This window comes from Elephas maximus, chromosome 16 (assembly GCF_024166365.1).
Source record: "Elephas maximus indicus isolate mEleMax1 chromosome 16, mEleMax1 primary haplotype, whole genome shotgun sequence".
Lineage (NCBI taxonomy): Eukaryota > Metazoa > Chordata > Mammalia > Proboscidea > Elephantidae > Elephas > Elephas maximus.
In genome coordinates this window covers 66,830,490-66,855,364 of record NC_064834.1, presented here as the reverse complement: position 1 = coordinate 66,855,364, position 24,875 = coordinate 66,830,490, and the positions used below count along the sequence as shown (strand labels likewise).

At 44.0% G+C, this 24,875-nt stretch overlaps 1 protein-coding gene across 7 annotated transcripts in view; it reads left to right on the top strand.

Moving 5' to 3' along the window:
• GFRA1 (GDNF family receptor alpha 1) overlaps positions 1–24,875 on the top strand; it is a 239,131-nt gene that overhangs the window by 185,812 nt on the left and 28,444 nt on the right. For all 7 annotated transcript variants that reach the window (XM_049854962.1, XM_049854963.1, XM_049854964.1 and 4 more), the window contains 3 exons: positions 11,706–11,815; positions 15,064–15,198; positions 20,115–20,296. In XM_049854962.1, the coding sequence (XP_049710919.1) occupies positions 11,706–11,815; positions 15,064–15,198; positions 20,115–20,296 (427 nt within the window). The remainder of the gene's footprint in view (positions 1–11,705; positions 11,816–15,063; positions 15,199–20,114; positions 20,297–24,875) is intronic.

Here is a 24,875-nt window from a genome sequence, read left to right as displayed (position 1 = left end):
TTAGTTATAACAACAAAAAATTTTTTGTAAGCCCAGCTTACATGTATCAACTAGGCTAAAACTCTATGCTGATTTACTTTTTGAACCTTCTAGTGCGCTTCATCAGAGCTATCATTATTATCCAATTACGATGAGGGTTTGAAACACGTGGTTTTGTCTGCACTCACTATAAGTGCTGCTGTTTTCATTGCAGCCGGTATTTTCACAGTCGCTGATTTTGTCATATTTTCTGGTGTTTTAGCTAGAGTATTGTAAAAAAAAAAAAAAAAAAAAATTTTTTTTTTTTATTGTGGTAATTAGCATGGGGCGTGACACCAGGAGTTACCAGACTGGGTGATACCAACCCTAGTGATGCTGCTGCACCAGGCCTGTCTTCTGAGGCACCTCTGTGTGGGTTTGAACTGCCAACCTGTCAGCTAACAGTTGAGCATTTAACTTTTTGCCCCCCCCAAGGATATTATAGATTATACTTTACTATAAACAAAGTAAAGACATAAAATAGAAAGCACTGAAAAGGAGGTTACGTTGGCATCCTGCTGGCATCTTAGAGCCAATGATGGGGGCTGGGTGGGAAGGCTCAGAGGAGACCCTTAAGATCACTGTAAACGGGTCAAAACAAGCCCTGGCAGGGGTGGTGGTGGCTGGGGAGACCACCTTATTAGAAAGCAGCTTATGTGGACCATGGAAATCAAATCTTCTGCTTTGAAAGAAAAAAGGAGAAATTTAGTTATCAATTCAGCTGTGAGAACTTCAGATAAAATGCAGAAAATGGGCAGTATAGATGGAATAAGAGGATGTTAAACACGTGAATGGGTTTCTAAGAAGAGTTATGGGTTTTATAAAAAGTGGGCATTGTCATTTGGCAACAATGGAATAAGCAATTTCTTATGATCCTGTGACGCCACAATCCCCAGTCTCCTGAGCAACAGTGATATTCTCAATGCAATGCCCTGTTAGGAAGGTAGCTATTAGAGACTAGTTATTCGTTAAGCACAAAGTCTCTGTTGACCTTAAAACTGCTTGCCTGGAAGAAAAATGACCTACTGTGTATTTACTATTGAATATAATTTTCCTTAGGAAGCCTGTAACCCTATTAAAGATTAATAGAAGGTCTTTTTTTCATGGTTTTGCTTAAAGTCTGTTTGTGCAAGTGTAGGTTATTAGCCACTCAGCTGTTCATTCACCATCCCCTTCCCTCACCCGCTCCCAGGGAACACAGAAACTTGGCTCCTTCAATGGGCCAAAAGTAAATTAACACCCATTGAGCATAGCTTGAGGCTCAGGTACCGCATTCCTTGCCTCACGGCCATCTTCCACCATCTTCAAGACAGCAATGACCAGTCAAGTCTTTTTCACACGGCATCACTCTGACCTCCTCTTCTGCCTCGCACTTCCATTTTTAAGGACCTTTGTGATTACACTGAATCCACCTGGATAATCCAAGATAATCTCTCTACCATCTCAAATCCTTAACATTAGTCACATCTGCAAAATCCCTTTTGCCATGTAAGGTAACATATTCATAGATTCCAGAGATTAGGGCATGGACATCTTTGAGAGCCGTTAATCTTCTTACCAAGGAGCCCTGGTGGAGCAGTGGCTAAGCTCCGGGCCACTAACCAAAAAGTTGGTTTGAACCCACCAGTGGTGCCACAGGAGAAAAGACCTGGCGATCTGCTCCTGTAAAAATTATAGCCTTGGGAGCCCTATGGGGAAATTGTAGTCTATCACATAGGGTCACTATGAGTCAAAATCAACTTGATGACACACAACGACAACAACCTTCTTTTTCTTTTGAGCATCTATCTTCTTTTTAATTCTATGGATATCATGAATGTGGGACTAGTTATTTTCCTCTCTTCCAAGTGGTTTCTAGAGCTAGCAGGAGGTCTTTTGTACCACCTTCATTTCTACCTCCATCTTGTCTCTCTCTGGCTCCTAAGTCCCTCACTCGTTTTTACTTTTAGTCTATTTCATTGTGGCTATACTTGAATGCTTCTGTAAATTCTTTCTGATGCAAATGTGGGCATAGGTAATTCAACAAAGCCATGGTGGGTGGCAAAGCTTTGCTACTTAGGGTTCCTTAGCAGTTGAGGTAGACCTTCTTAGACTTCCAAGATGAATCCAAGGCAGCTCCTGCAATTCACTCCTGATGATGGAGGTGCCTGCAGAATTCTACAGGAGGAAAATTCACTCCATGCTGCAGAAACATTGGTTGAATTTCTATTTCTCCTTGTGGCCTAAAGTCACTAAACTGATTCCTAAGTGTCCCTGCAGAAGTATAAAAGACTTATTTATTGGGTAAGATTTACTCTTAAATAGTCTTAGCGTGTTTGTCAGCCACACTTATCCAAGGAGACAACTATTGGATATTTGAGAGCTTTATGATAGTTTCATCATCCAGAAAACCTCCCGTTCCTTTTCTCCTTCACTTTCTTCCTTTAAAAACAAGTACCATCAAAGCTAGATTTTCTGCACTAATGGGCATAGTGTAACATGGGTAATACAAAACAACTTATTTGAGTTGGCAGTGCATTAGAGGGTTGTTTGTGATTCTCCCATGCTCCCATTCCTTGTAACCGTTTGCCGATGCTGTGACTATCAGTTTGTACCTTTGGAGACACTGGCTCAGGGCTGAGAGGGGGCATGAGTCCTGACCAAAGGGCAGCTGTTGGGCATCAGATCAGGCTGCCGAAACCCCCTTCTGGATTGGAATGGATTTCCTTGCCAACCACCCTGACTTGCCTTTCAGATTTGCCAGGTAGAGATTAAGTGTCAAGATTTGTCAGCTGCTCTGCAGATGTTGATCGATGGCTGTCAGTGTTCATGCAAGGTGGCTTCTTGAGGGCTGCCGAGATGGATCAGATGCTGCCCTGGATTTCTCTGGGGGCTGCTGCAATAGAAGGACCACGTGGCAGTTTGATGTGAGCACAAGGCTAAGGAAGCATCGCATCTCCACCACAATCTACTTTCCCTGAACCGTCAGCAAGCAGAGAGACCCAAGGCAGGAGCCAGGGACTAAATGACACGTGACTCCACCTGCACCAGCTGAGTGCCTTACTCGGATGGTGCTGTTTTGCTGGAGCACCTATGGGTCAAGCTCAGAGAGCAGGGGCTGAAGCCCCCCATGACCCGTGTTCTGGGCACACTGCAAGGAGACCTTGAGCCAGAGGGAGCCATGGAGATCAGGGCTTCCAGGGGGAAGTGAGAGGCACGTAGTCTTGGTTAAATGGGTTGCAGCTTCACGAATGTGAGAATGAGGCTGAGCAGAGATTTGGGAGAACAGGCGTTGATCTGTACTTGGCCAGAGAGGCCTTCCTGCCCCAGGAAACAAAGCCTTTAGGAAAGTCTTGAAGGCTCCTTGTACCTCATAGTGCTCTTTCCCATGTGGCCATGGGCTGGCTAGTCACCTAAAAGCTCATCAATGGGTCTGGGGCTCTAATAATCCCACAGAGAATTAGTGATGAAGACAAGATGTGGGAACTCTGCGCATCTGCCCCTGGGGCACGCCAGCCTGGGAACCAGCCCCAGGGCCTGGCTAGTTTCCCACACTCACTCCAAGGCAGGGGGTGGCCCCCGGCTTTCTGCAGGGCCGGCTGAGTCCTCAGTCTCACAGCTTGCTCCCGGGCAAACACAAGGTCTTTGCTCCGGCAAGCCACAATGCATTGCGCAGAGTGAGGGACAGCAAGACAACACCGCCTGCAAAATATCTTTCGTACAGAGGCTGATCTCCTGAAGGATGCTTTCCAGATGTGCTCTCTAGTAGCTGTTGGAGAAGAAGGGCTAAGGTAATGCTCTAAAAACAGAGGAAAAAAATCTGTTTTGTGTCACTGTTCCAGAAAATTACCATTCCGGTGCTCATGCTCTGTCATCCAGGGTCTAATATTAGCAGCATGTTTTTCAAATTGTTTTTATTCTGCATAAGAGATCAGCAGTATTAACAAACCTGCTGATATTTAGTCATTTCTAAAATATGTCTTCTCCCTTAAGCCCCTGGAGAAAGGAGCTTTTCTTAAAATGCCTCTGAGCTCATATGACTGGGAGGTTTTAAGTCACACCTCAGGGTTCCTGGCTTCGGACTTAACCAAATTTGTTTTGGTCAATGTTGCTGCCTTCAGTTATGGAAATGTAGGCCATTATGAGTATGTAATATAAGGACCAGAAGCTAGAAAAAGATATGTTTCTCTGTGTTGAGTTTCTCCTGGGTGCTTTTGCTGCGAGGGCTTAACATTAGAATGAGCCAGGAATTTGGGGAGAAAAGATGAAGAGATGGGAAGTAAAAATGTACTGAGCAATTGGGATAGTCTGTAATCTTGGTAGGGTACTTTATATAATTGTTATTAAAGTCTCAAACCAAAAAAACCAAACCTATTGCCATTGAGTTAATTCCAACTCAGAGCGACCCTATACGACACAGTTGAACTGCCCCATAGGATTTCCAAGGAGTGGCTGGTGGATTCAAACTGCCAACCTTTTGGTTAGCAGCCAGTCTCTTAACCAATGTGTCAGCAGGGCTCAGAGCAGCCACTTAAAGCAACTATGGGTAGCATTGGCCTCTTTCCCACGTGGAGAAACTGAGGGTTGGAGAAGTCAAGTAACTCACTAAGGTGTAAGAGCATAAGAAGTGGAGCTGGGATTATAAACCAGGTTGTGTGTCCCTCCCAAGCCCATGCTTGGTTACCTCTCCTACTCTGTTCCCTCCAGCTGACCCACTGAGAAACCTTTCAGAAACTAAATGACTTGAACTGGAAACTAAGACTTTGAAGCCCCACCGTTCACACTGGGTTCAGAAAAACTCTGGTGATGTCTTATGTAAGCAGATTGATAAAGGGATCCTGCTGCAAGGTTCTGAGTTTCTCCTGGGTACCCAAGTCTGTAAGGGTAGTGGTGTGATCCAAAATTGATTGCTACCACCCAATCTGTCAGTTTGTCCTACTGTGGTGGCTTGCATGTTGCTATGATGCTGCAAGTTATGCCACCAGTATTTCAAATACCAGCAGGGTCACCCATGGTAGATAGGTTTTAGTGGAGCTTCCAAACTGAGACAGACTAGGAAGAAAGGCCTGGTACCTCTGAAAATTAGCCAATGAAAACCTTATGGATCACAACAGAACATTGTCTGACTTGCTCGCTTTGGAGATATCATAGGGAAAAACCAATCGCTGGAGGGGGACATTGTGTTTGGTAAAGTAGAGGGCCACAAGTGTGAGAGAGACTTTCATTGAGGTGAATTGGCACAATAGCCACAACGGTGGACTCAAACATGCCAGTGATCATGAGGAGGACGCAGGAACGGGCACCATTTTGTTCTTTTGTACATAAGGTTGCCATGAATTGGAGTCAACTCAGTCCCAGCTATCCGTCTATCAGTTGATTGATTGACCAGCCAATCAGTCTATCTATCTTGTTTATTGACAGACCCCCACGCTGTTGTGCAGAGTCTCATCCTGCATCCTCTGTCCCCCCGGTACTCAAGGTATATGCAAAGTCAGTGGAACATTAGGAAGGAGACTCTGAAGAACAAGCTGGGCCTGTGGTGCCAGGGGAGAGCAATTATGATGACTTAAATCAAACCCTAGGGAAACTGAAGGCAAACATCCTCCCCGCTTCTTCTTTTCAGGGATGTTACAGGTCATTGGCAGCTCTTCCGCTGAATGCCATCTGCCACCACCCACCATGTATCTTTGATCAGGCACTTAACCTCTTTGGCCCTCCCTTTTCTTGTCCGTGAGATGAGGAATCCACTAGAAAAATCTTGTTCTCTAGACTCAAAGGAAACTAAATGCTTTGACGTAAAATCAGGGGTAATGGCAGAATGGGATCTTGGGTAATAACAGTAGTAACAATTCTTTGAAAACAAGTGGATTTTTTTTCCAAGTAGTTCCAAGTGTCCTGTGGATTACGTTTCCGATGTGGAGGTGTGGGAAAGAGGATGGGAAATCCAATAGCAACATACTCAGGAACTCTGGTTAATTAGTGTCAGAACCTGAATCTCAGTCAAGTTCTCACCATTCCTAGTCCAGGGCTCAATTCCACTAACCACATAGCTTGTGTCCAAGTATGGGATTTGTCCTGGAAAAACATCCAAAGGATTATGAAATCCAGGATGACATAAACTGGGCATTACTGCTATGTTTTTTTTTTTTTTTTTACCTGTTTGTCGTAACACTGTTTTCCAAAAACTGTTACAGAAAATGTAGGTAAATGATTTTTCCCCACTGTCAAAAGACCATCTGCCGTTTGAGAAGATTTTCCTAGATTTTATCATTATAATCATTTTTCTATTTCCAGTTAGCAGCATGCTTACTTTAATGTGATATTTTCTGCATAAACTACTGTCTTCTCTTCAGCTGATTTCCTAAGGCCAACTTGGCATTTGCCTGCGTTTTCCTCCTGTTTAAGGGTGGAAGCTTTTCTCTTTCTGAGGGAGATAGATTTCTACATTCGTGCCTATTCATTTCCTTTTCTTTTTCTCAGAGAAAAACAATCAGGGTTCATCACTACTGTAGTCATGGACACTTCATGTTCCCCGAAGAAATCCAGTTGTGGGGTTTCTTTGTTAATCCCATACTGGACAGACAGTTAAGATTCCTTGTTTGGATCATTGCAGCCCAGGCAGGGAAGCCATTGAAACATAATGTGATTCATAACTCAGTGGGGGTAAAGGGAGTGTATATGGGGCTCTGCTGGGATAGGGCATGCCCCCTCTTCTCTCTGCCCCACAACTGGTGCTCAGGCAGCAGTTGGTGCTGGACAGACGAAGCATCCAGAGGGCTAAGAGCCTACTAGACTCTTGGCTCCCCATGAGTATCATGAAGTCAGTACAGACACCATTCTCTCACCAATGTCCTCCCCTGTTGTCCTCTACACCACTGTTGCCCTGTCAACTGAGTTGTCCCAGTTCTGATTCAGGTGCCACCTTTCTGCAGAATCCATTTTAGAGATACCTACCACTCCGCGCATCCTCCTTGCTTCTTCCCTCTGGCCCTCCTCGTTTCCCCTTGGTTCACCACTGCAGTCTCCTAGGTAACCATCCCTCTTTGCTTTGGCCAGTTTCCCTCTTCAGACCCTCTCCCCATTGCTGCTGGAACAGTTGGGGCAAAGAACAGGTGTTCAGCAAATCTTTGCTGAACAAATGATAGGTGGAAGAATCTTCCTAGTATGCAAATTGGATCAAGTTGCCTCTTTGATTAGAATCCTTTAATGGGTCACATTGCTTTTAGGATAAAATCCAAACTCCCAGCTCTGATTCAAGGCTTCTCATGATCAGACCTTTTCTGACCTCTCCCACTTCACCTCCCATCATTCTCCATTTGTGTCCGGTGGCCTGGCCACGCTGAGTGAATGAATGCCTAGAAAATTTCTGGATGGTGCATGTTTTAAGTATAGTGGTTAAGAATGCTCTGTGGCACTGGAGTCTTGTTGAATGTTGTCACATTCTAGCTTCACCAAGGAATTCTTCAATATGAAGAGAATGCCTTAGGCTCTATGTGCCTCAGTTTCTCCTTTGTAAAACTGGGCTAAAAGTATCACCTAGTAAAGTTGTCATGAGAGTTGAATGCGTCAATACTTGAGAAGAACTGAAATCAGCACCTAGCATGAACACTCTGAAATTGTTACAAGCATGTTTATTTTATTATGTATTGTTTCTTCTGCCCAGAACTCCCTCCCCTATGTTTATCTGACAAATTCTTCCCATTTTTCAAGCTTCAGCCCCCAAATCAGAGCCTCTCTTGAAACTAGCTCCTGTGGCTGTGTAGCATGGAAGTTAAAAGCTTAAGTTATGGGGTTAGAATGTGCGGCTTTAAATTAAATCCTGGTTCTACTATTTATTACCTGCTCACTATTTTACTCTGGTCTAACCTCATTGTGAGGCCCTGGGTGGTACCGACGCTTAATGCACTCACTGCTAAACAAAAGGTTGGCAGTTTGGGTCCACCCAGAGGCTCCTCAGAAGAAAGGCTGGGTGATCTACTTCCAAGAAGTCAGGCACTGAAAATCTTATGGAGCACACTTCTACCCTGACACACGTAGGGTCACCATGAGTTGGAATCGACTTGACGGCAACTGGTTTTGCCTGTTTTTTTTTTTTTTTTTAACCTCACTAAGCCTTGCTTCCTCCATCTGTAAAATTAGGGTAACAATAGTACCTACCTCACTAGAGTTGTCAGGAAACAAATGTAAAGTGCTTAAAAACATACCTAATATATACTAAATCCTTAACTGATGTTAGGTATTATTTTTATTAAGAACCCTTCTTACATTCTATCAAGAATTAGCCACTGTGTTATTATAACCACTTTAATTATTGGTCTCTATGTTTTTACTTCTAGACTGTGAGTTACTTAAGTTCAAGGACAGGATCTTATTTGTTGTTATATCACAGGCTCTTTGCGCATCATTCAGCTAATGGAATGAACTAGAATGTAGCTGCTTTGTCCATACATGTAACCAGCTGCACACATTACTTTAAGATTTTAGAGGATGGTGATGGCAAGAGAAGATCTTGTGAGCCAGAAAGGATCTTTGGTGGGGGGAGATTATTTCCTTCCTTTAGAAAGGACTGAAGCCTGGAGGTTAGTTGGTACTATACCATTCATTTAGCATAAGCATGATCAGAGATGGAGAGGAAACTTGTCCCAGAAGGACCAGACTGGACTCTGGGGCCATGACACATTCTTGATCAGTGAGATTGGCTGCATTATCCTGTTCTTAAATAGGACTCTGCTGGTAAATGTTAACGACTGCTTCTCTAAGAACAACACAAAGCCCTGATTTGTAGTTTTTGCTGATTTCCATGGTTTAAATACTCTGAAATCAAACCAGTTGTCATTGAGTTGACTTTGACTCATGGCAACCCCGTATGTATCAGAGTAGAACTGTGCTCCGTAGAGTTTTCAATGGCTGTGACCTTTCAGAACTAGGCTCCCAGGCCTTTCTTCTGAGCCTTTCAGTTATCAGCTGAGTGCCTAACCGTTTGTACCACCCGGGGACAGTTGTAAATACTCTTACCATGGTCGATTTCAAGCTACCACTGTGATTCTTAACCAACTCTCAAAATTCCTGAAAATTTACCAGTGACCCAGTTTGAACATACCACTTTATAAACCTCTTACTCTAGTTTTTCCATCTGTAAAATGAGAATGTTGTAATATTCCCATTCTGTTTCCAGGCATAAGTGTCAGGGAGAAAGAGCCACGGAATATTAGTGCTTTAGCAGCGCTGTGTTTGCACAGTATTGTTTGGAAAGCCTCTTCCCATCCACTGGCTGTGTTCATCTTAGGGCCAGGATCTGTGCTGACCATCTTCTGTCAAAAAGCTGCCTGTCCAGGGCTCTGCTCCGAGCCGTATATTTAGTTTTATCCTCCCAATCAGGGTATGCTCTCTGCAGCAGACTGACTCAATTAGCCTTTCATTCCAGAGTCCAATTGTGAGTCAATTCTGAGGTTGTTGAGCAAAATGAGTCTGGTGGCATTAGTCTCACGCTGAAAGACAGTAATCCATGTCACACTGTTGTTCCGTTAATAGTCTGCTCAAGAGACTACGAAAAACAGGAGATGTAGAGACAGAGCGACCTTCAGCCGTCTCTGGGGGCTGGGGCTGGGAGTATGGAGCTTCCAGGTCAGAGAGCTATTCAGCAGCCAGCTTGGGTGCAGAACCGGGACCCCAGCTGCCTGAACCACAGTTGGCCTCTGAGAAATTAGAAGCCCGATACTACTAGGTCGTTAACTTTCATGACCATAAAAATTCTTATGAAATTAGCACACAGCCCAAGCTGGATGTGATCAGAGCCAGTTGAGTAAGCGTGAACCACCTTTAGGGATTGCCTCTGAAAAATAAATCCTTTAACTAGGCTACAGAAAATGGCAAAGTTTTATACCCTTCAGTGTGTGCAATTAGAGTCAGAAAACACCAGTGCACCGCGGGCTGGGGTGGAACCCAGGCACACACACATGCACGCACAAGCCTCATCTGGAGGATTTGGCCAAGGCAGTTAGCTTCAGCACATGGCCCTGCTAGGGAAGCGTTGTAGAGGGCCTCTCTGAGGAGTGTCAGGTGCTGTGCAAGGAAAATGAAGCAGCCCTCTGCCACCTGCCCCAGGGACTCACTGGGATGCACCAGGCACACAGAACACAGAGTGCGCCAGATGGGCACAGATAAGGGAGGCTTGAGCAGGCCTTGTTTATTAGGGTTCAAGGAGATAACCCACCCCACACGAACACTGTGCTGCCTTTGCAGTGTACTGTGACTGAGATAATTTCATCAGGCCCTTTAATCCCCCTTCATGTTAAAATTGTCCTAAAGGGGTATGTAACGTGCTTCCCGTGTGCCATTTGCAAACCTTTATGATCCCCCTAGACCAAGCTGTTTATATTACAGAGTGCACTAAGTAAATACAGCTCTTGGGTGGAAAGAAGTAAAAACGGCACCGAGTATATCAGCTGCCAACTCGGTGAGCTGAAGACAGAAGAAAGCTGGGACAACCTCCCATTGTCTCCCGTAATTGGCAGATAATTTAAATTCTCTCGAAGTGCATTGTGTTCTTCACACAGAATCAGAGCCGTTGTCTGCTGATGTGACCTCAGAGGGGGCCCAACTCTCATTCAGGATTTCTGTAACAATAACCTCTTCAGAGTTAAAAAACAACCAGTTAGCCACAAAGAGCCCTTTTCCTCCTCAGATCTGTGTGGCGTGCTTGCAGCATCTCTCCATGTCTGAGTTTCTGCACCCTCCCTGGAGTACCTGAGTGGTGCAAACGGTTAACGCACCTGGCTGCTAACCAAAAGGCTAGAAGTTCGAGTCCACCCAGAGGCACCTCAGAAGAAAGCCCTAGTGATCAACTTCCAACGAATCAGTCATTGAAAACCCTATGGTACACAGTTCTACTCTGACACACGTGAGATTGCCGTGAGTCAGAGTTAACTCAATGGCACCTGGGGGCAACTTTTCCACCACCCAGAACGTCCAGTTGGACTGCGCTTGCCTCTGGAGAGTTCCCAAATTACAGACAGATGTTGATTCTTTGATCGTGGACTCTCTAGGTGCTGCCTCCAATCACAGGCCCATCACATCCCATCAAGGATGGGTGTTACCCCTCCCAGAGCGAGTGTCTCCTGTCCCTCCTGCCTCTCCCTTCAGGTCTAGAAAGGCAAGCTCATGGGCATCGCTTAGCTGGAATACATCAGGGCTCCCTGGGCTGGCGGATGGGAGAAGACTCACAAGACAGATATACATATTTCTAAAGCCAGTAGGAATTACGGAAGCAGATGGGCTGTAGGATGCTATTTTGATGCCAGGGACATGTTTCTGTATAAAGTAAATATTTTCCCAGCGTGGATCTCCGGTGAATGTGTGGCGAAGCATATTTCCTAAAGATGTAAATAAGTCTAGTCAGAAATAAATATTGAATGGAAACTTCAAAGCGTCAAGATTTCCCCAGTTATAGGCCCTGAAGACTTCTCTCCAAATAAGCAGACACACAGAGGTGGACGGGGGATACAGGGCACAGAGGATGCTTGGGGGTTGTATATGAAAGAATGCTAATATTTCGATATTTTGCATTTTTCTATATACATTGTGTGTGTGTGTGTGTGTGTGTGTGTGTGTGTAAAGAGGCATTTGAACAAAGGAGTAAAGAACAATGATGGCAGTCCAGAGGTTTACAAGGCTTTAAAACACGTTTTCCCCCTTTCTTCATATCGCAGGTCTCGCCTTGCAGATTTTTTTACCAACTGCCAGCCGGAGTCAAGGTCTGTCAGCAGCTGTCTGAAGGAAAACTATGCTGACTGCCTCCTCGCCTACTCAGGGCTTATTGGTAAGATGGGGAGAAGGGGAGACGGGAGCAAATCTGGTTTACAAATACTCACAGACTATCCCTCACTGTCCAATGTCTGTAAAATCAAAAAATCTCCCAGGAACCCTGCGTGCAGGGGTTTTGATGTGAGGCCCTTTAGGACACGTCTGTGAAGAGAAGAGGATAATGGACGTTCACAGCCAAAGGCAGGAAGCTGGGATTATTAAAGAGCAGGAAGAGCGCGAGCGTGGGGAGACGTGTGAAGAGGCTCAGTTGGGGAACTGACTCGCTAGGAGCAGAAGTCTGTATAAAAGAATGGTTATGGAAGAAGAGAGCAAGTCATACAAAGTGAATTGAATTAGGAACCTTGGAAAAGCGGCACTTGGAAGTGCCTCAGTCTGGGAAAGTCAAAAAGGTTCTTTTCCAGAAGTGGGCCCTTCGGAAACAAAAACTCTAAATGCTGGGGTCTTTCCCTCTGTTGATATTCTTGGTAATTCAACTCCTGGCATACAGGGAGTGATTTAGGCTAAATTTTTTTCCTTGGAAACAGATATAGCAGAAATGGTATTTTTTTTTTCTTTTAAGACCTGAGGCTTTAGAAGAACAGAGTTCTGAATGCTCAGGAGAACAGTGTAATTAGACAAGGCACGGGGAAGTTGGAAGAGGACTGGACCGGGGCAAACTTGTGCCCACAGATCAACTGAGCAGGCAGGGGGAAGGCAGACGTCCCCAGTGGCCAGGCTTTGTCACTGATAGCACTTGAGAAGGATCGCGAGGTGAAAGCTGTGTAGGGGTGAAGGAAATCATGGTTGTCAGGAGCCTGATGGCCCTGCCAGGGTGTGTGTCCCTACCAGGTGTCTATGTCAGTTTCACACAAGTCATCAGGCAGGAAAAACTTCCCACCAGGAATGACATACACCAATTCAACAATTTCTACATGTACAGTTCAGTGGCCTTGGTTACATTCTTCAAGTTGTGCAACCATTCTCACCCTCCTTTTCCAAATTGTTCCAGTGTTTATAGCAACACTATTCACTATAGCTAAAAGGTGGAAACAACCCAAATGCCCATCGGCAGATGAATGGATAAACAAAACGTGGTATGTATATACAATGGAGTGTTATTCAGGTGTTAAGAGAAACGAAGTTCTTAAACACGCCACCACGTGGAAGAACCTTGAAAACATTACGTGAAGTGAAATAAGCCAAACACAAAAGGACAGATATTGTGTGACACCACTTACGTGAAATATCTAGAATAGGTAAATCCATTGAGACAAAACATTAGAGGGAGTGGAGAAGGGAGTTAAAAAAAGAGAAATCACGATGATGCCACATTTATTTTAATTATTTGACACTGCCTTGGAAGTTCAAACAAATGCAATGAAACATGAAAAAAAAAAAAGAAAGAAAAGAACGATGGTACAGACTAAATTCTTTCTTACCAGACTTTTTTAGCAAGAGCGATTGAAAAAACCAGTAGTATTTAATGCAGGGATATTATAAGTGATTGGCACAATTGTTGCTCCAACTGCTTTGAAACGATACTGTGTGCTCTTGGATAGCAGCTTTCCCCAGTTACTTACCATTTTATTGGTATTTCCAATGAATGTATCTTCCTTAAGTCAGTGTTCAGAATTTGCATTCACTCATCCCCCTTCTGAAATAAATTAGTGTATTAGAAATTACTTATCAACTATGGAATTACAGGTTTAAGAAATAGCATTGTGTATTCCATTCTAATTATGAAAGTAATTAAGACAGGCTCATTGTAAAAAGCTTTTTTTAAAAAAAAAAGGTACAGAGGAGAGTGAAGGAGAAAATGTGAAGGATCTCCAACCCCACCCTGCAGACATGATCACCATGAACACTTTCATCTCTGTCCTTCCTGGCGTACACACTCACTGAACTCCTCCATCAGCAACCTTGCCCGGTCCCGCTGGACATTCCTGAGAGCTCATTTCTAGGCTGGGCAAACCCTTATGTGCCTGAGGATGAGAAATCAAGGAAGCAACTGGCAGAGGCAATGTATTATACAGACAAAAATTAATTTCTCTCTTGGGTCTGGATCAATCCCTCCTCACTGCTTCCTGGGTCATTGGATTCTAACTTCTTTCAGGACACAACTTTTGCCTACTTCCTCCATTCGCCAGAGGTCCGCTATGGTACCAGGAATACAATGGGTGCTTAGTAGATACTCCTCAACCTCCTCACTCTGTGTTCAGGATGCCTGTTCCTTAGAAGATGTTTCTCAACCAAAGTGATGGGCTCCCTCTGTTCTGTGGGATACAGTTCTCATCCCAAGTTATAATGGGGTATTATCTTGTTCAAGTCAGTACAGAATGCAGGACAAAGAAGATAAGCATGCCCTTAACCCAGAGGAACTTACCAGAATCCTTTTTTGATTGTGGACCAAATATATCCTGTGGATCACCGATCACCTATTACTTCTTCTACAAAATATTTAAAAACAGAAGACTTCTTGGCATCCATGGGCACTTCCCAGTGTGAGCCACCCAGGAGAAGACATTTGGTTTGTATTAAGTATAGATACATTGTTCTTCGTGCCAATATAGAACTAATCAGACAAAACAATGGAACACTGGAAGGCATAGGCAGGAAGGACCACCCAGCGACTCTTAGAGGACTACTGGGGATCGACAGTAAGAACCATCGACTCAGAGAATTTCCACTGTTTGTTTCCAGTTCTTTCATAACTTGGAAGACTTCACTGAAATCATTTGAGACCCTGGTGAGCAGGCGCCTCATTATAAACATCCAGAATGTGGGGTAACCCATAAGGAGAGCTTCTAAGCTTCCCTGTGTTACTCTGAGGAAGCCATTTGCTTCTGAAGGAAGTGGATTCAAAGTCCTAAAAGGATTGTTAAGATATGTAAAACCAGTTCTATCTATTTATGAAGATTAAGGACATTTTCAAGAAAATACAAGGGATTTGGCAACTCATACATTCTAAGTTAATTCTCTCCTACTCCGTGTCATCCATACCATTTGTGCAGGGAAAAAAAAATGCCCTAAGTGCAGCTCAAGGAGCTTGGTTATAATTTTTAAAGTAAATGCATAAATTATTTTATGTGCTCAAGATAAATTGCCAAGAAAATGCACTACTTAACATAATTTCCCACTCAGCAAACACAATGTTTGTAATTCTCCACGGTGCCTCTGCTGTCAGAGGAGCATTTGTTTCTTTCCAGGCTACAGAAACATCCCTATCACCCCACGAGAGGGAACGCTTTGTGTTTACTCTTTTAGGCACCGTCATGACCCCTAACTACATCGACTCCAGCAGCCTCAGCGTGGCCCCATGGTGTGACTGCAACAACAGTGGGAACGACCTTGACGAGTGCCTGAAGTTTTTGAATTTCTTCAAGGACAACACGTGTCTTAGTGAGTTTTGTTTCTTAGTGTTGTTTTGTTTTTTAATCATTTGTCTTATTTTTTTGCACTCGTTGAGAATACTCACAGCAGAACATACACCAATTCAACAATTTCTCTGTGTACAATTCAGTGACCTTGATTACATTCTTCAAGTTGTGCAACTGTTCCTTACCCTCCTTTTCCGAATTGTTCTTCCCTCCATTAACATAGACTCATTGCCCCCTAAGTTTCCTATCTTTCAAGTTGATGGTGCCAATTTGATTTTATATAGATAGTTCTTAAAAGAGCACAGTGCTCAAGGCAGATATTCTTTACTAGTTAAACTAAACTATGTTTTGCTTTTGAGAAGACTTCAGGGAATATTTGTGGTTGAAGGTTTAAGATTTAAAGATTATCTCAGGGCAATAGTTTTGGGGATTCGTTCAACCTTTGTGGCTCCAGAAAGTCTGGATTCCATGATAATTTGAAATTCTGCTCTGCTTTTTCTCCCTTTTGATCAGGATTCTTCTATAGAATCTTTGATTAAAATGTTCAGTAATGGGTAGCCGGGGCACCATCCAGTTCTGGTCTCATGGCAAAGGAGGTAATTATCACGGAGACAGCCACACATTCCATTTCCTCCTCCTCTGTTGCTCTCAGTGAGTTTTTAAAAGATTTAAAAAAAAAAAAAAAAAAGCTTTCTTCTCCAAACATAAGCTGAACCTTCTTGTTTCTTGTGTCTGCTTACTGTGTTGGTCTCTCTCTTTCCCTTTTTTCTGAGCATGGATGGGGACTGCAGCCTGTTTTGGGCCACACAAGGTAAAGCAGCAGAGCACAGAGCAAGTGATGAACTGGGTGCTGCCAAGACTGTGAATTCAAAGGCCTGAGAAAGCAAGAGATGCAAATAATTCAGGGTACATTGTATGGGAATCAACACTTCTACCCACAGATCAAATTTTGATCTTGGCAGTCAGAGGAGCGTCTGTTCCAAAGGTCCTTAAAACCTAGGAGGAATATACAATGTGAGAAGCTCAGACAAATTAGATGGGGATAGGCCTCTACGGACTCTGAGAAAAATTAGAATGTTAACATCAATACCCCGTTAGATGTTCAGGGTTGGCTCAGAGTTAGGAGCAGTAATTCTTGAGTGGGATAAGCCAGTAGATGCAGGATGTCGGTTATCTTGGGAGATATCATGAGCACTGATGGGCTTGGAAACAGCATCGATTATTATTGCAGAGTCCTTTTGGCAATTTGGAAACATTTTTCTCAAAGGGAAAGGGATGGAGGGAAACGTAAGGGTATCAACAATGGATAGTCAACAAACAAACTCTAAAGGCCCTGTGTCAGGTCTTCTTTATAGCCACCAAGACGGCATGCTCTAGATGATGATCCAGCTGAGATACTTCAGTGTCTGCACTCACGCTGTGTAGCAGCTATCATTTAGGTGCCTTCTGTGAACTCACTCCATAAAAATGTAATATATATATCATTTACTGGGATCTGCACAAGAATCCTAGGAGATGTAGGTATGATCGTTTGCGCTCTACAGTTGAGTAAACAGCTGGTATTCACATAGACTATGCATGCCAGAGTTAGAGTCCAAAGCCCAAGCTCCTTCTACTGTAGCACTCTTCTCCTGAGGTCTTTTGTTCCATGCCTGCCACTGAAGGGTCCATTGGATAAGAACATATGCCTGAATATCAGGGGCCAGATATGTCTTCCTGATGGGAGGTACAAACCAAGTTTCTAGGAATGAAGATTCAGCCACCCCTTTGAAAGCATGTCCTCCAGGACAGTTTCCATGATGCTCTGCTATAAGGTGACTAATTTTTTAAAGAATTAGCTAACAGTCTACCATATGCATGTGGAAAAGCATTTAAGTGTTACTTCTAAGTCCTCCTCATCGTTTCTTTTGTTGAAGAGAAAAACCTAAGGCATTTGCTCACAAGGTGCCTGAAGGACTATGACTGTAAATAGATTGCTCTGGTCATCTTAAAAATAAAGGAAGCTTTTGGACACTTAAGTGTAAAGTTCAAACCCACAAAACTAGTCTCAAGTATGGAGGCACTCTCCAAGACATTGGGGTGTACCAAGGAATTGTACCTTGGCCATCTTGTTTGGTCTTGATTTAAATATATTTAAGCATAAATACAGTAAAACCTGCAAAAGCTGGAACGTTTGTAAGGCAGAAACCTGTCAGAGAAGGAAAACTCAAATATTTTCCACTAATAGAGAGTGATAGAAAAGTGGTAAGATTGCACCCTGTCAGAGGTGGAAAATTTGCAAGACTCAGAAAAACAAGGCAGTCCCATCGAGTTCTAGCTCTCACAGGTTTCACTGTATAAACACACACACGTATGTATATATATATACCTCACCGCTCTTTTTCACATCCTGCACACTTCTGGCAGAATACAAGTTTTAATGAAGATAAAGCATTGACAATACAGGTCAGTGTGAGAAAAGATTCTACTCATACTGGCTGGCAAACGTCTCCTCACAGAGAAATTAAAGTTGGCCCTGCTTAATAACATTTTGGTGAAGGGGAGAATAGTCTGGTATCTTATTGCTAATGACTTTTCAATAAAAATAAATGCATTTGGTCTGCAACAGGGGCCAAAGCCAGCCAGAATTGTTCACAGTCATTCCATTTATACTGTCATTAGGAGGGGCAACAGCATACTAATGACACGGGGCTGTAAATTCAGTCTCTTGCAAAAGGCCCTAAGGTAGGAGGAATTGGAATTTGTAGATTCCAACCCAAATGCAGTAACTCAATTTCTGCTCCCTTCGGATGAAGCCAGACCGCTCCCAAATTCCCTTATCATCAACACAACCTCAACCAAATGTGTTTACTTCTGGTTGTCGGGAAAGAAACAGTTGTTTTTAAGCCAAGTGCATGGCAGATCTAAAAGGAAGGGAGGAGAATGAGGTGGAGGTGGAGGTGGAGGTGAGATGTCAGTTGCTGTCACTCAAGTCTTTGTTCAGATGTCACCTTCGCCTGGAGGCCTCCCCTGACCACTTTATCTAAATTGCAGTTCTCCCTTCTCACTCTATAATCCCTGTGCCCGCCCTCACTTCATTTTTCTCCAAGCACTTACCACCACCTAATGTATTATCTAAGGAGCCCTGCTGGTGCAATGATTAAGCACTCAGCTGCTAACCAAAAGGTTGGCAGTTTGAATTTACTCAACAGCTTCTTAAGAGAAAGACCTGGCTATCTGCTATAAAGATTATAGCCTAGAAAACCCTATGAGGCGGTTCTGCTCTTTCACATGGGGTCGCTCTGAGTTGAAGTCGACTTGACGGCACCGAACAACAACAATGTATTGTCTACTTAACTTTTTTGACTCCTCAACCCAAATGTGACTCCATGAGGTCAAGACTTGTCTTTTGTTGCTGCCGTTGTCATTCAGCCCATAGAGCAAGACCTAGTACTTAATATTTATTGACATTTGAATGAACAAATGAACTCCCAAAGTGGCAAAGCAGACACACCAGGAAAGCAAAGGTAGTTTCAATAAATAGCAAAAATCTCTTGAATCTACATGTTTTAACAAGAAAAAAAGGAAGATTTGGGTTTTTCTGTTTTCTGGGGTTTTTTTTTTGCTCTCTCACAGCCTAAAAAAAAAAAAGTAAAAGTTTCAAAAAACAAGCTTCCAATTTGCTAGAATTTAAAGGATAACAATTTTAGAACAAAATGTCACTTCTAAGAGGAAGATTAGGCTTAAATTATTCTGTTTTGTGTATTGAAAAATGCCACCTAAGAGTCATATATTAGCAATTTGCACATTCAGGTCCCAAATGGAAAAGGCTGATTTCTTATACAATGAATATAAAATAAAAAATTCCTAAATCCAGGCCAAATCCCTGGAGACCTGATTAAAAGCTGTTTTTTATTCATTTTGGGGAGGGGAACAACACACAACCAATTTACTCTTGCCGTAAAAACAATCTAATCCCATGAAATTGTAATAAGCTTTCAAAGTTTTACCTCTTAAACTTCTCATTTACGCAGGGCTGCTCCTACCTAATTATGCAGATTTTGTTTGAAAGTCTGGGAGCAGAAAGGGAAAAAATAATCTTGCTTAAACTTGCCCCGTATATTGAGGAGGTTTGGGGTTGATTTTTCTTTTAAAGAAAGTGGTGGCATTTGTACTTTCAGCAGTGCCGAACACATAGTTACCCATTGCCGTCCAGTCAAATTCCAACTCATAGCGACCCTATAGGGTGGAGTAGAACTGCCCCATATGGGTTTCCAGGGCTGTAATCTTTATGGAAGCAGACTGCCACATCTTTTCCCGTGGAGCGGCTGGTGGTTTCGAGCTGCCGACCTTTTAGATAGCAACCAAGGACTTAACCACTATGCCAGAAGGGCTCTTCAGTGCTTAGTAGGCACTCTATTACAGTGGTTCACAGTGTGGGCTGTTTTATATCACTGCCTGCGAGATTAGAGGGTAAAGGCTACTGAGTTATCTCTGTCTCATAATTAGAGATGCTGTACTTTAAAAGAAAGTGCTAATTAGTTTGCTTTTAATACAGTTTTGACAGAGCACGAGGATATTCTTGGAAGGTGGAATAATGATTATAAGCCCAAGTAACAGGGCTGAGGCTGAGTCTCAAAGAGCTCGAATGAGGAGGATTTCAGGGGAAGCACCTCGCTCAACACCTGGCACATAAATAGGAGCGTGATAAATATTTGGTGCATTTGGAGCACAGCTAAGTGTCCAGCTCGCTGCTGAATGAGTGAATTGATTTTTGAGTATCTGACCCAGTGACTGGCCCTCAGCAAGCAGAGGATGAATGGATGGATGGATGGGTTTTGTTCAGAGAAGTCCGATGCCATAATCAGAATTTCTAGTATACCTCTCCAGCTGTGTGTATCTTGACTGTTACATTTGCTGCTTGCCTTTGAAATGGGATTCTCTCCTGTTTTACTGCAGAAAATGCCATTCAAGCCTTTGGCAATGGCTCCGATGTGACTGTGTGGCAGCCAGCCTTCCCAGTACAGACCACCACTGCCACCACCACCACAGCCTTCCGGGTCAAGAACAAGCCCCTGGGGCCACCAGGGTCCGCGAATGAAATTCCCACTCACGTGTTACCACCTTGTGCAAACTTACAGGTGAGATTTGGGCCCTCCCTGCCTGCTAGAGCCCACTTACTGGGGCACACTGATCCACTTTCTGATGGGCATTTACAGAGAGATGGCAGTGCTGCTCAGGTTTGGGTCTGAAAAGTGCATTTTAACATGATGTCTTGGGGCTCTGAAGTGCTACATAGTGGGAAGAAAGACGGACTTTCTAACTGACTCTACCATTTCCTGGGGGCAGTTTTGGTCCAGTCACTTGGCCTATCTGGCCTTAGTTTCTTCATCTGTCAAATGAGGGAGTTGGGCAGATGAATTCTCGAGATGAGTGAAATCTTTTTGATGGTGGAGTAGAAGGGTTGCATTGGCTCTTTATTCCTTTATTATACTTGTCCTGTGTTCTCTACAAAGCAGCAACATATATTGAAAAGGAAGGAGCTCTTGGGTTTCTCGCTATCACTGCAATTTAAACATTAATGAAGAGTATATAACTGTATCTAAAAGTAAACCAGAGTCCCTGGACGGTGCAAATGGCTAACACACTCAGCTACTAACCAAAAGGTTGGAGGGTTCAAGTCTATACAGAGGCACCTCAAAAGAAAGGCCTGGCAATCTACTTCCCAAAAATCAGCCATTGAAAACCCTGTGGAGCACAGTTCTACTCTGACACACATGGGGTCACCATGAGTTGGAGTCACTTCAAGGGAAGTCATTTAGAGGTAAACCAGAGTCCGCATTATTGGTTATGTGTTAGCCCAGATGTAGAGTCCTGGATGGATTTATTCGTCAGGAAGGAAAAGCACATGCTATTAGGTCAACAAGCAGAGCAGCGAGGAGCCACATGTAGCCCTGCAAAATCCCTCTTGTGAATGGTGTCCCAGCAAGAATGGCCGAGAGGCTTCTTTGGGGTTAAGCCAGGTCTCCAAGGGCAGAACCACAACAACATACAAATAGTGATTTCCTGCTTTCGGTCAAAGCAGAGGGTTTATTTGCCGTTTTGTTGATTTTTCATAGTAATGAGTATTCAGCTACTTGGCGAGACATATTTGTATGTTCACAAGGTAGTTTCATACCCTTTACATCCTTGGATGGCACCCCCCTGACAGCTGGGAGATAGATACTGTTGTAGTATCGTCAGCCTGGCTCTTGCATCTGAGGAAATGGGCAGTGGGGAGGGGGTCTCAGAGAGGTCACGGTTTTGCTTTGAGGCTGCAGAGCCAGGGCTGGAAATCCAAGAGCCTCGTTCTTTTCACATTTCTTCCTGTACCTGGTGGGCAGTGGTGACGATGTAGTGACATCTGACTCCCACCATGCTGGGGAAGGGGACACTTCCATGGCCCATGTTCCAAGCACTGTGCCGTCACTTCACACTTGTCACTGCAGTACACCCTCCCTTCTCCTTCTCCCTTCCCCATGGATCAGCCTCCCCAGAATGCTCACCAGAAGCTTTCTTTTGCCAAATGCCATCTTGACCCACAACCCACTTTGTCCTCTAGATAGTACTGTGGCAGTTTTTCCGCCCCTTCCAATTGACTTGTTGTCTTGTCATCTCCCATGTCTTACCTCTTCTTCTTAGATATCCTACACGTCATCCATCTGAGCTTTGGTTTCTGTCCTTTCTTCTCCTGGGTCTCCAGCCCCCAACATGCATCTTGAGATACACACACACCACTAAGGAGAAGGCAGGTAGGGAAACCGCATAGGCTAAGGTCAACCAGATAGCTTTCATACTTCAAAAACATTTCCTGTGTACTTACCATGTCCAAAGCACTGTGCAGAGAATGCTGGGGCTAGGAGGAGGCTTAAGGAGTACTATGGCATCTAACTGCTTCAGCTTATATCAGGGCCCTGAGGTCAGAGGGAAGTGACTTGCACGAAGTCTCCCAGCCGGCTACAGGTGGATCTTGGGTCAGACATGGCACCCACAGAGTCTCTTCTTTATCTGTGGTCACTGCTCGGTGTCTTGCTTCCTCTTAGGCCAGTCTCCTGTTCTCTTCAGGCCCACTCAGATTCCAGTGTCAGTAAAGACAAGTGCCAGCTGAGGGATAGGAACTTGTCACCCTAAGGTGATAACGGTGACTCTATGGTGGTTCCTGCAGGTAGAAGAGGTGAGCTCTGCTGTGGCAAAACCAAGTTCTTCTCTGCACGTGTTTAAGTGCCCAGAGCATGACTGCAGAGATGGCATTCAGCCTGCTTACTAAGCCCCTCTTTGCTTTGGAAACTTGGTGGAGATGGGCATTCAAAAATAAATTCTCTCCTCTGTGGACTTAAATAGAGTGAGCAAGATGTGGCTTGTCAACATTTTTGGAAGGTCAGACTTAGTTAATAGATGGCATCTCAGAGGAAAAGCCACCACTGGAAACATCGTGAAATTAGTTTTTCCCCCACGAATGGGCAAGGAGTCCACCAGCCATTAGGAGGCATTTCCCCCAGCCAGATCACAGCGCCTGACTCCGGCTTCCTGTGGTGAAGTACGTGGTTGGGTTGGCCACACAGACCTCTGATATTTTGCCTCCAATACAGATCTGCCAAACCACCGCTCCAAGTTCAAGGAGAACGCTGTGTCCTGTAGGGTTGCCCTGGCAACGTCAGGGAGCACGTAAGCTCTGTTCCCCAGAAACTGCACCTTTCCTTCCCTGTGTTAGCAATAGGAACTCTGCTTCATAAACAGAGGGGCAAAAGTAGAATTAGAGCATGGTGTTTATCCCAGGGTTGCCTTTTAACTTCTCAGCAGAGGGAGATATGGAGGTGGAGAGGTGCGGAGGAGTGAGGGGGCAGCCTCACCTCTCCTCCCTGTAACACACACCCAGTATCCATGAACCTTGTAGCTGAACAGCATTTTGCTTCCAGGAATCCTTAAGAGTTCCACAGAACCTTGCTTTTACCCCTAAGATAACACTACGTGTTTGAGCTGTTTTTGCACTCCGAGTCCAGTGTACTTTTGCATGGTTTCATGGTCCTTGGATAACCCAGCCACCTCCTTTGAGTTAGAAATGAACAGAAGGAAATAAAGAATGGAAAAGGAGGAAGGGAGACGCTGGTTTTGAGAGAGATGTATGTCCTAGTTCTTCTTGGAGGTCAGTGACGTGGGACTGGGTTCCTTCAGGCCTAGATTCCAGCAGACAAGGAACAGGGGAAGGACTGGAATGTTGACAGAAGAACTTTTTGCAGCCTGATGATCTTTTTAGGGTGACCTATATTAAGAATGGTTGAAAGAATCATTGAGGCCAGAGGATTTGGGGGAAGGGCATGAAGGAGTGATGAGCGAAGGCCTTTATGTGAGAACGTGGCTCTCGTGCTGATTTAGGACTCCTGTCTCTGCGTAGAACCCCCAGGAGAGTCATTCTCCCCATGTGTCCTTGCCTTGCCTACCTGGCTGTCTCCAGATGAATTACCATTTGCCAGGGGGTCCTAGAAATATCTTAGAATGGCGTTTGTCCCAGCCGCATGTGTCGTTACTCAGGATAGAACTGACTTCAACCAGCTTGGGATCCATTGGTAACAGATTTGGAGAAAGTCAACTCTCTTTGGCAGCTCGAAAGTTCACGTCCCTTGAGAAGCACCCTCTTGTAATATTTTAAAATGTACAGATAATATGAGAAAACTCTCGGGGACGTGCATTTCTCTCAACATTTGAGAGAGATTTCCCTCTTGGAAAGGAAGAAATAAGAATAAACATTTTCAAAAGTCTGCTTGAAGGGTAATTATTAATAAAGCCAACCTGATGAGGTTTGGGGAAACGGGTGGGATGGGTGTCACACATAAAGGACTCATCTGCAGTTTCTATGAATGGACTCTGCTTTTAAAAAAGGAAAGTTGATTGATTAGTATAAAATGTCACAGAAATGTCCAATTGCTTACCCCCTGAGGTGACAAAGTACAGGGTTTTGGCTATGCCGCCAAGCTCCCGTGTCAGGATTAATTGGCAGTTGTATTAGTAACAAGCCTGACACAGACTGTGCTATTGTTGGCATACCCCTTTGACTTGTACAAAATGGTCACATGAAAAACAAAGACACACTAATACTTCTACCAATTACTTCATCTCCTGGGCACTTGAGTGGTCTGGAAAAAGCTCAGGATTTTTAAACAAAATGGACCGTACTTATCGCTTATTTAAAATAAATACCTTTGTGAGGTGTAAGTAAGCACTTGAAAAAGTTCTGCCCTGCATCATTGTACACTGTTTACCTCTGGTGGCTTAAAGTGAAGGCCTCTTAACCTGTTTTTTGTAGACCTCTGATCTCGTCGATCAAATAATTTGTTTCTGTTTTGTGCCGTTGAGTCTATTCTGACTCATGGCGACACTATAGGACAGAGTAGAACTGCCCCGTAGGATTTCCTAGGCTGTAATCTTTACGGGGAAACTCTGGTGGCATAGTGGTTAAGTATTATGGCTGCTAACCGAAAGGTCGGCAGTTCAAATCCACCAGGTGCTCCTTGGAAACTCTATGGGGCAGTTCTCCTCTGTCCTATAGGGTTGCTATGAATTGGAATCGACTCGATGGCCACAGGTTTGGGTTTTTTTTTTTAATCTTTACAGGAGCAGATTGCCAGACCTTTTCTCCCGCAGTGCCGCTGATAGGTTTGAACTGCCAATCTTTTGGCTAACAGC